Source organism: Hyla sarda, chromosome 6, assembly GCF_029499605.1.
Source record: "Hyla sarda isolate aHylSar1 chromosome 6, aHylSar1.hap1, whole genome shotgun sequence".
Lineage (NCBI taxonomy): Eukaryota > Metazoa > Chordata > Amphibia > Anura > Hylidae > Hyla > Hyla sarda.
In genome coordinates this window covers 241,575,773-241,587,817 of record NC_079194.1, presented here as the reverse complement: position 1 = coordinate 241,587,817, position 12,045 = coordinate 241,575,773, and the positions used below count along the sequence as shown (strand labels likewise).

The 12,045-nt window shown below is 45.2% G+C and overlaps 1 protein-coding gene across 5 annotated transcripts in view; it reads left to right on the top strand.

The window, feature by feature from the left end:
* The window catches only part of SYT7 (synaptotagmin 7), a 526,341-nt gene that overhangs the window by 199,285 nt on the left and 315,011 nt on the right, over window positions 1-12,045 (top strand). For all 5 annotated transcript variants that reach the window (XM_056526815.1, XM_056526813.1, XM_056526814.1 and 2 more), the window contains exon 2: window positions 9,459-9,562. In XM_056526815.1, coding sequence (XP_056382790.1) covers window positions 9,459-9,562 — 104 coding nt within the window. The remainder of the gene's footprint in view (window positions 1-9,458; window positions 9,563-12,045) is intronic.

The following is a 12,045-nucleotide window of genomic DNA, read 5'->3' as shown; positions in this document are numbered from 1 at the left end:
AGAATGAGAGAAAAGAACAGAGAGAGAAGAGAACAGTGTGAGACGGCAGAGCAGAGTGAGAAATGAGAGCAGAGTGAGAGAGCAGAATGAGAGGACAAAGAAGAGTGAAAGAAGAGAGCAGAGTGAGAGAAGACAGACGAGTGAGAGGAGACAGCAGAGTTAGAGAAGACAGCATAGTGAGAGGATAGAACAGAGTGAGAGGACAGAGAAGAGTGAGAGAAGAGAACAGAGTGAGATGACAGAGCAGAGTGAGAGAAGAGAGAGAGCAGAATGAGAGAAGAGAGCAAAGTGAGAGGACAGAACAGAGTGAGAGGTGAGAGCAGAGTGAGAGGAAAGAGCAGAGTGAGAGAAGAGAGCAAAGTGAGAGGACAGAGCAGAGTGGGAGAAGAGAACAGAGTGAGAGGTGTGAGGAGAGAGCAGGGTGAGAGGAGACAGCAGAGTGAGAGAAGAGAAATCAGAGTGAGAGGACAGAGAAGAGGACAGAGTAAGAGAATAGAGAGCAGAGTGAGAGAAGAGAACAGAGTGAGAGAAGAGAGCAGAATGAGAGAAGAGAGAGTAAAGTAAGAAGAGAGAGCAGAATAACAGAAGAGAGAGCAGAGTGAGAGAAGAGAACAGAGTAAAAGGAGAGCGCAGAGTGAGAGACCAGAGTAAGAGGAAAGAGCAGAGTGAGAGAAGAGAAAGCAGAGTGAGAGAAGAGAGAGCAGAGTGATAGAAGAGAGAGCAGAATGAGAGACGGGAGAGAGCAGAGAGAGAATAGTAAGAGAAGAGAGAGCAGAAAAAGGGAATGGAGAGCAGAATGAGAGAAGAGAGAGCAGAATGAGAGAAGAGAACAGAGTAAGAGGAAAGAGCAGAGTGAGAGGAGAGAGAGCAGAGTAAGAGAAGAGAGAGCAGAATGAGAGAGTAGAGAAGCAGAGTGTGAGAAAAGAGTGAGAGAAGAGAAAGCAGAGTGGAAGAAAAGAGAACAGAATGAGAGAAAGAGAGCAGTGAAATAAGAGTGCAGTCAGAGAAGAGAGAGCATAATGAGAGAAGAGAGCAGAGTGGGAAAAGAGAGCAGAGTGAGAGAAGAGAACAGAGTAAGAGGAGAAAGCAGAGTGAGAACGGAGAGAGCAGTGAGAAAAGAGAGCAGAGTAACCAGAGATAAAAAAAAAGAGAAGAGATAAAAAGAGAGGAGATGAAGAGGAGATGAAGACAGCAGAGGGAAAAGGGAGACTGAGGTGAGAAATGGAAAGAGAAGTGGAAAGAGAAGAATGGAGAGAGCAGAGTGAGGAGAAAGCAGAGATGAGAGATGGACAGGGTGTAGAAAAAAATCAATGTAAGAAAAATTATGTGAAATAACAGGATTGTGAATATGGAAAAGGAGAGAATAGTCTAAAACCAGGACGGAGAGAGTGAAAAGATGGAAACAGTAAAGTGAGAGGAGTACTGCGGGGCAAAAAAAAGTATTTACTCACCAATTGTGCAAGTTCTCCAACTTAAAAAGTTGAGAGAGGCCTGAAATTTTCATCATAGGTATACCTCAACTATGAGAGACATAATTAGAAAAAAAAATCCGTCAGTGGGGTCCAAAATCTGGCGGTGGGGTCCACAATGCCACACCTTTTTTGAACAACGTTGCAGCACCTCAGTCGTGTGAGCGACATACAGCTCCTCTGAGTGTGGTCTCCGACCAATAGAGGTAGAGAGCTTGCTCACTCCCTGCCGAGCACTGTAATGGTCGCAGACGGCGAATGCGCCAAGGAGCTGTATATCGTTCACCCTGCTGAGATGCTGTAACACTGTTTAAGAGAGGTGTGGCATTTTGGACCCCCTGCCACGCCTTTCTGACTGTGCATGACTCTTGATAAAATACGTTTTTTACAGTCATAAAGCCAATGATTACACTATAAAAGGTATGACTGCATTACTGTGCTACACAGCTTTTACATGCTTTAGGGGGTAAATATTGATTACAGTTGCACTTTAGATGGCAGGGAGTTAGGTGGTGATCACCAACGCTTTTTGGTATGGGACCTAATTGCCCGTATCTGGCTGACATTTGGGCCAAAAGTTGTGAACATTCCTTTGCTGTTTTATTTACACAGTTGTTAAATCAGACCCGTCAAAAGGAAAACAGGGGTGTAAATAAACCTATGGTTAGATAGGACTAGTAGTCATGAGTTCCGTGATACCTCTTTAATTCAACAGTCCTCTCCATCAGCGACATATAAGCCTTTTTGCTAATATGAAAAGGAGGCTCAAATGCCAAGGGGGCATTCCCCAACATGGCAAGAGCCAAATAAGTCCAGCCCATGTCCTCTTTACCAGTCAGACTTAGTAGGTGAGCGTTGATAAAGAGGGCATAGGCTGGCCTTACCTGGGCTCCTGTCATGCCGGCAACACCCCTAGTCACTTGAAGGGGTATTCCGGCTTTATACATCTTATCCCCTATCCAAAGGATAGGGGATAAGATGTATGATTGCAGGGGTCCCGCCACTGGGGACCCCAGCGATCTCAGTGCAGCCCCCGGCATTCTGTGCCGGGCGCTACCTCCGAGACAGGGACATGATGTCATGGTCACGCCCCTAGGGATGTCATGCCATGCCCCAGTATAAAATTTTGGGGGCTGCACCGATATTGCGGGGGTCCCCAGCAGCAGGAAAAGATGCATAAAGCATTTACAAAAAAACATATATCTATTGAAATAAAAAAAAGGTATGCATGGAACCCTATTTCTTTGTTTTCCTGCTGACATGTCTGCTTTAATAATTCCTCAATACTGTTGAGCGTGAAAATTCGCAATTCGAATATTTATTGCAAATTTCACATATTTGTGAAAATGGCGAATATAGCACTATGTATAATAATATTTGTGGTCGTTGCTACATGACTGAAATGCGTAAAACCCTAATACTAACCTAACAACCAACTGTAACCAATAACCTATCAACCTCAACTAAGCAGTTTGGAGTGTGCCATAACTGCGGCGTAAAGAATATGCCTGGAAAAGAGGGCATACCCTGTGGTAAGTGTGATGGAATGAAAAGAAGGGGGGGCGGGTGGGAGCGAAGAACCCACGGCGTCATTGAAGGGAGGAGAGCCGTGAGTTTTATAGTCATCCCGCTCCTCCCACAATTACAGGCCAGCTGCGCAGGCCTTTCCATTTGTGGTCGTTGCTACATGACTGAAATGCGTAAAACCCTAATACTAACCTAACAACCAACTGTAACCAATAACCTATCAACCTCAACTAAGCAGTTTGGAGTGTGCCATAACTGCGGCGTAAAGAATATGCCTGGAAAAGAGGGCAAAACCCGGATTTAAACAAACATTTGTTTATTGCGGATTACAACACAAGAGACTGGAATGCGCTAGCCATTTCTTTGCGAGGGTTAGGGAAATACTGCATGTAGCATCCGCATTTCCAACATCCTAATTTCATGATTACGTGGGCTGGGACCCCGTGCTTAGAATTGGCTGTAGCTGCGCCAATACGGAAGGAGTGACCGGATAATGAAGTCGGGACTCCTCCCAGCGACCCGACCGAAATGCGTAAATGTTTGATGAACTGAGAAGTAGTTAGCGGGTTGGACCTGAGATGGAGTAAAGGGTCGTCAGCTGATAGGTTACACAGGCATTCAACAATTCACGGAGGACTGTGGCAGGACACCCTTTGTGCACGGTGGGGAAAACCGAACAACCACAGTTTGACCCGGTGACGAGGTCTTGGTCTGACTGAGGGACAGCTGGAAATGATCAGAGACATGTGACAGCTGACTGACCTTAGGAAAGGGCGCGTTAATGGTCCGAGTTGTACACTCACCCGGTCTGAGAAACCCATAACAGGCAAGGTACATGGCCGCTTTTAATGTGAGGCTATCACGGATACCCAATGGTGTGGGGTCTAACAAGTCGGACAACTGCCTGAACACGTTGCCTGTGATTGGTTGTCTGACTGGGCTGCGAGGGACTTCCTTCTCAAGGATGCCCTTCAGAGCGGACTTCACCAAGCGAGAAGAGAGTATGGAGTAACTACGGGTATTGGTCAAGGATAAATGGTGTTGGATACCGGCTAGATAACTCTTAAAAGTATTGTGGGATAAATGCAGTGTGGAATGGCAAAACCCGACATATGCTAATAGGAAGGGAACTGAAATCTTGTCGCCCTCGGCGTGCTTGGATCTGGATTTGGAAAACGAGTTCCACGCCGTACCATAAATTTTTGCGTATTTGCGGACAAGGCATCTGCTGCAATATTCTGGACTCCTTCAACGTGAGCACATGTGAAAGTAAATGTATGTAGTAGGGACAGCCAAACTAACCGTCTAGCCAAGCTCATTTATCTATAACATGGCTGACCGTCTAACACCAGGACAGAGAGAGAGTATCCGAAGACGTGACGAGTGAGAATTGTATACGTGACGGACCTAGACAAGTATGTGCCCGGTGACAAGAGCGAAACGTTATACAAGTACCTTAACAACCTAGAACACCCTGAAGAGCATCTTTAGGAACGAGACTACACGGAGAAAGGAGCGCATCGACAACGCAAGCAATCACAACCTGAAAACGTGTCAGGTTCATGAGGTGATTACTTGGAGAACAATGTACGACACTTTAAACCAGAACAGAGGGAAAGTATGCGAAGACGTGTCGGACGAGAATCGTATGCGTAACCGGGCCTAGACGAGTATGCGCCCGGTGACAAGTGCGAAACGTTAAACGAGTACCATATCAACCTAGAACACCATGAAGCACCTTTTTGGGACATGACTACACATAGAAAGGAGCGCATCGACAACGCAAGCAATCACAACCTGAAAGCGTGTCAAGTTCATGAGGTGATTACTTGGAGAACAATGTACGACACTTTAAACCAGAACAGAGGGAAAGTATGCGAAGACGTGTCGGACGAGAATCGTATGCGTAACCGGGTCTAAACGAGTATGCGCCCGGTGACAAATGCGAAACGTTAAACGAGTACCATATCAACCTAGAACACCATGAAGCACCTTTTTGGGACATGACTACACATAGAAAGGAGCGCATCGACAACGCAAGCAATCACAACCTGAAAGCGTGTCAAGTTCATGAGGTGATTACTTGGAGAACAATGTACGACACTTTAAACCAGAACAGAGGGAAAGTATGCGAAGACGTGTCGGACGAGAATCGTATGCGTAACCGGGTCTAAACGAGTATGCGCCCGGTGACAAATGCGAAACGTTAAACGAGTACCATATCAACCTAGAACACCATGAAGCACCTTTTTGGGACATGACTACACATAGAAAGGAGCGCATCGACAACGCAAGCAATCACAACCTGAAAGCGTGTCAAGTTCATGAGGTGATTACTTGGAGAACAATGTACGGCACTTTAAACCAGACAGAGGGAAAGTATGCGAAGACGTGTCGGACGAGAATCGTATGCGTAACCGGGTCTAAACGAGTATGCGCCCGGTGACAAATGCGAAACGTTAAACGAGTACCATATCAACCTAGAACACCATGAAGTACATTTTTGGGACATGACTACACAGAGAAAGGAGCGCATCGACAACGTAAGCAATCACAACCTGAAAGCGTGTCAGGTTCATGAGGTGATTACTTGGACAACAATAAGAAACTCTTTAAACCAGGAGAGAGGGAAAGTATGCGAAGACGTGTCGGACGAGAATTATATGCGTAACTGAGTCTAGATAAGTGTGTGCCCAGTGGTAAGTGCGAAAGTTCATACGAGTACCATTACAACCCAAAACATCGTGAATTCCGATTTTGAGAACGTGAATTTTGATAGCGCAAGTGCATGTACAGAACACATGCCACGAGTGCACACGCAGCCTGATTCCCGCGTGCACCCGAGTAATATAACCCTCCAAACATGCGTGATACAGGTCCTGCGAGCGGGTGTGCAGCACGAACCTTATGAGTGCATACTCAGTAGTAATCTTATGAGCGTGGGCCATGTAATACTATAAACGTGCGTACAGTGTGACTCGTATGAGCGTGTACAAGTATGAATCCTATGAGTGTGTACAACATGACTCCTACAAGAGTGTGTGTAGTAAGAACCCTGCAGGCGAGTACAAGCGTGTATACCACGTAACCTACGAGCAAGTGTACAGAATGGATGCTACATTGGTATGCACCGCATGAACTTTATGAATTATGCGAGCGAGTGTACCGTATAAAAGCTACCGCGAATGTACTGCATAATCCTAACGCGTGTAAAGTAAGAATCCAACAAGCGTGTGTACAGTGTGTACTGTGTACAGCATGAATCTTATAAGTGTGTACGCAGCATAGTGCTACAAGTATGTACAAGCGTGTGTATAGAGTAAATGCTACAAGCATGCACCCCCGAACTATGCGCAAGTGTGAGTGCAGTATGAATGCTACAAGCAAGCGTACAGCATGAACCCTAAGGGTGAATGTACAATATAATCCTACAAGCGAGTGTACAGTATGAAACCTGTAGGCAAGTAAACGGTATAAACACTACAAGTGTGTACTGTATGAATCATACAAGCGTGTGTGCAGTATAAACCTTACAAAGGGGGTGTACAGTATGACCCTAAAAGCGTGTGTACGGTATAAAACTACAAGTGCGTAGAGAACGAATGAACCCTAAAAGCGTGTGTGGCGTATAAATGTTACCGGCATGAATCCTACCAACGTGCATGGGTACCAGGATGTGTACAGCATGAACCCTACGGCATGATTCCTATAAGTGAGAATCGTAGCTTCACAACAGCTGGAGGCACACTGCCCGGAAACACAGAGATATAAATAAATGACAAGTAAACTGTGAGGAAGTTAGTTAAGAGACAAAGGTTAGAAGTGAGCGCAGCTGTTGGTGTAGCGTGCCTTAGACTAACCAGATTGGCAGCTGAGGGGGTGAAGCATAAGGCCACAGGGTGGGGCGGAGCGGTGAGACCGATTGAGTGTAAAGGTGTGCGAGTCTCAGTATACGGGAGACACATATAGATCCTCCCCGCAGCACGGAACTACAAAATGTGATAATGATATATATGTGCAGGAGGCTGTTCACATAGTGCGGTAATGATATATATGTGCAGGAGACTGATCACATAGTGCAGTAATGATATACATGTGCAGGAGACTGTTCACATAGTGCAGTAATGATATACATGTGCAAGAAGCCTAACACATAGTGTGGTAATGATATATATGTGCAAGAAGCCTATCACATAGTGCGGTAATGATATACATGTGCAGGAGACTGTTCACATAGAGCGGTAATGTTATACATGTGCAGGAGACTGTTCACATAGTGCAGTAATGATATACATGTGCAAGAATGATATACATGTGCAGGAGACTGTTCACACAATGCAGCAATCAAATACATATGCAAGAAGCCTATCACACAGTGCGGTAATGATATACATGTGCAGGAGACTGATCACACAATGCAGTAATCATATACATGCGCAGCAAGCCGTTCACATGGCGCGGCAATGATATGCACGTGCAGGAGTCTGTTCACATAAAGTAATCGTATGCATGTGCAGCAAGCCGTTCACATAGTGCGGTAATGATATACATGTGCAGTAATGATATACATGTGCAGGAGACTGATCATATAGTGCGGTAATGATATGCACGTGCAGGAGGCTGTTCACATAGTGCGGTAATGATATGCACGTGCAGGAGGCTGTTCACATAGTGCGGTAATGATATGCACGTGCAGGAGGCTGTTCACATAGTGCGGTAATGATATGCACGTGCAGGCGGCTGTTCACATAGTGCGGTAATGAAATGCACGTGCAGGAGGCTGAACACATAATAAAGCAAGCCATAAGAGAACACATACATGCGCAGCAAGCCGTACACCTAATGCGGTAATGATATGCTCGTGCAGGAGGCTGTTCGCATAACAAATTAGCCATATACATGCGCAGCAAGCCGTAAGTAATCATATGCAGCTGAAAACCGTAAAATGCTACCGGCGAATGCAGATATGTAATACAATAACCTGGGGCCGGGCTGACCAAGGGTTTCCCCGAACTCCGGCTCACCTCCGGAGTCCGGGAACCGCCAGCGTTACCCCCGGTCAGCCACAGCCACTTACCACCACCATGCCGGCTGAAGCGAGGTTCCTGTCAGCTGACTCGTGCAGTCAGCTGACCGGTGGGAACGTGACTTCACTTCCTGCCGACATCACGTGACAACCCTCAAGCGAAGAACCCACGGCGTCATTGAAGGGAGGAGAGCCGTGAGTTTTATAGTCATCCCGCTCCTCCCACAATTACAGGCCAGCTGCGCAGGCCTTTCCATATAATAATTTTTTTCCCACGCAGAACACATCACAGTGATCTCAACCCTCCCTGCTTCCAGCTTGTGGTCTATTGACTATTTACTGTATTAGACTGGAGAGCGAATTTTCGCAAATATGAGAATATGCGAATATTTGCAAATATCCTCATATTCGCGAATATCGTCACTAAAGAATATTAGGAGATAGATTGATAGATAGATAAGATAGATAGATAGATAATGTAGATAGATAGATAGTTATCCGCATGCGCATATGCGCATGCGAAAATAACCACGAATATATTGAATATGCGAATTTCACAATATAGGATGAATATTCTTCCATATATTTGCAAATTCGAATATGGCATATACCGTTCATCACTATTCCTCAATAAGGCTGTGACCAACCCCTACTTTATCCAAGAAGAATATTTGTTGTTTGGTCATTATTTATTACTCTATTTTGTGTTTATACCACTTTCCTCTCTATAGTGAATGTAGGTCATATTTATGCAGCCCTGAGAAAAGCATGAGTAGAAGTAATGGCAAGAAGAATGTGAAAAACAAGGAGAGCAATATGTGAGATGAGAGTATAGAGTGATAGACGCAGGAAGATAAATGGGAGATACAATGTTATAAAGAGAGGAAGATACTCCGAGGGGGGGGGGGCTGTAGTGTCACACGCCTCTTGCTTTCTAACAGGCTTCCAGCTGGCTACTGTGTTACTTGGCCATATGTCTGCCCTCTTCTGTTGTCTAATAAATATTCAGAAAGCAGGGGGGGTACAGGGTTTTACAAATGGGCTGTTAACCTGTTCATGCCCTCACTGCTTAGCTGGTTTTAAATGTTGTCTTAGGCTAATAAGTGGCCATCAGCCACATCAGCCATCGTAAACTTGTCCTTTGGAGACACTAATATAGAAGGGCAGTGCAGACGAAGGTTCTGTGCTGGGTTTTCAAGTACACTTTTATACCATTCAGTCACAATCAGGGGAATCATGTCAAGGTTAAATATGTTAGTGTTCCCCATTGCATCTTGCTGCATTATCCAGTTTTCGTTAATTTTCCTTGCTACAAGATCAACGGTTGCTGACACTTTCTCGTGCTCTTTTTCAGCCTTGTCAGTTATACTTTCCATGTATTTCAACCCAATTCTTGTCCTCCATAGTCATTCATTATCTCTCTCTTTCTCTCTCAGGAGCTCCAACCAGCGAGATAATTATAGTCTCCGGTGTCCTTGCCCTCAGCTTGAGTATCACTATTGTAATGTGTGGACTCTGCCAGTGGTGCCAGCGAAAACTGGTAAGTAAGCAGCATTTGTCTGTCGTGATCCTTTTTTATTGTTACTTCATGTTTGCAAATTCTATGATGATTATATTCATAAATTATGATCAGGTATGACAAGATGAGAATCCACATTGTCTTCATTTCTCTAATGATTTTTGTATTTTTACCTGTAACAAGTAGAAAGTCGCACCCAGGCCCTGGTGCCTGGGGGGGGGGGGGGGGGGGGGGGGGGCAAAAGATCCCACTGCCACATAACATGACAAGCAGTATTATAAACCATACATAGTAGACTCTTGGTGGCTCGGAGCTTAAAGTTATGCATCTAAAGCCTAAATGTATAGAGATTACCAAAGGGAAACCGTTGGCTTATATCTGAAAACTTCTGGCACTCTAATAGTTGGGTGACTCCATGACCAAAGGTTTCTAACCATCCCAGAGGCATCCTGCATTGGGCAATACGGAAGTTGGGCAAAGGAAATAGAGCATCCATATTTTTACATAGTAAAACTCCCCCTGACACTTCTGCCGTCACCAGTAATGCTTGCCATTATTTGTGCTAGATTTTTTTAAAATCTATTTATTTTAGGGGCTTTATATGTCAGATGTGACCAAAGAAACATGATTATTGGTGTACACCTGGTAAGGGCATCTGTGAACCATGTTGCTAAGCTTATGGGTGTGTTGAGGTTTACTTTTTCCTAAACCATATTTGGGATGCAAGAACTGGCAAAACAGCTAAAGACAGAAGTAGCTGGGGTCAAAAGCCAATGATTCATATAAGGGACGGAGGAGTACTATGTGAAATTGTAGCCTAAAATAAATCCCTTAGACCCTCTGGTAGTGACTTCCCAATTGGCCCTCCCTATCATCCATTCCTGGCTCCAACCTGTTTGCCACTGAAGGAGGTAGGTAAGTCATTAGATTCCATTTCTTTCTTTACTTATTGAAGCATAGCTATTTGTATGTCTTCTTGCCAAGAAGTAAAATGATCTTAATGGCTTCACATCTGTTCCAAAGAACTTAGGTAGACGTCTTTGCAGTTTAATGCAAAATACTCCTGGGAAGGGTTGCAAGAAAAATAAAGAAGAGGATTTATTCTGAGACATAAATGGAACAAATATATACAAGTGCATTTTAATGACTGTCCTTCAGCGTTTAATGTGCATTTATGCGGTGCCAGACTTCTTATAGACCGATCCCTAAACTATACACTGTTGACTTAATATTTTTAATAAAAAGGTGAAGGTGATTTGAACATCATTGTCATTTTTTTCTTAACAATCGCCATGGAAACCACATTTGGTCACATCGCTGGCTATCACTATCATAGCTAGAAGTTCCTGGTGTAAAACTGAAATATACATGTTTACAGTTGCAGAACTAAACTATATATGTAAATAGGTAGATGAATGTACTTATGGGTAGATAACTGAATAAGAAATATAGATAATTGGGGGGCTACACACTTATATGAATAGATTAGATTATGTTTAAACCGAGGAACTGAAATACACTATAAACTAAGTGTCAATGGATACAAGAATAAAGAAAAAAGGGGGTATCAGACCTCAAGGTATAAACACACAGATACTTGATGGATATGTAACATACTGTAAATAATGAAATGTAGCTGGTTAATCAAAAAATCACTGGTTTATCTATATATATATACCGTATTTATCGGGGTATACCACGCACCGGCCTATAACACGCACCCTCATTTTACCAAGGATATTTGGGTAAAAAAAGTTTTTACCCAAATATCCATGGTAAAATGAGGGTGCGTGTGTGCGCGTGTATACCCCGATATACCCCCAGGAAAGGCAGGGGGAGAGAGGCCGTCGCTGCCCGCTTCTCTCCCCCTGCCTTTCCTGGGGTCTAGAGCGCTGCTGTCGGCCCTTTTCACCCCCGGCGCCGATAGCCAGGGGGAGAGAAGCGGCGCCGACAGCCAGGGGGAGAGAAGGGGCAGCGGCACCCATTGCCTCCCCCCATCCCCGGTGGCATAATTACCTGAGTCGGGTCCGCGCTGTTGCAGGCCTCCGTCGTGCGTCCCCAGCGTCGTTGCTATGCGCCGCGCCGTTCAGTGCATAGCAACGACGCCGGGGACGCACGCCGGAGGCCTGCAGCAGCGCGGACCCGACCCAGGTAATTATGCCACCGGGGATGGGGGGAGGCAACGGGGCAGCGGCGCCGGCAATGGGTGCCGCTGCCCCTTCTCTCCCCCTGGCTGTCGGCGCCGCTTCTCTCCCCCTGGCTATCGGCGCCGGCACCGATAGTCAGGGGGACAGAACGGGCAGCGGCGCCGATAACCAGTGGGTGAGAAGGGCCGACAGCAGCGCTCTAGACCCCAGGAAAGGCAGGGGGAAAAATTTTAGCCTAAAAAGTGCGTGTTATACGCCGATAAATACGGTATATATATAAAACTCAACGTGTGTATGTACCGTATATACTCGAGTATAGGCCGAGTTTTTCAGCACGATTTTTCGTGCTGAAAACAC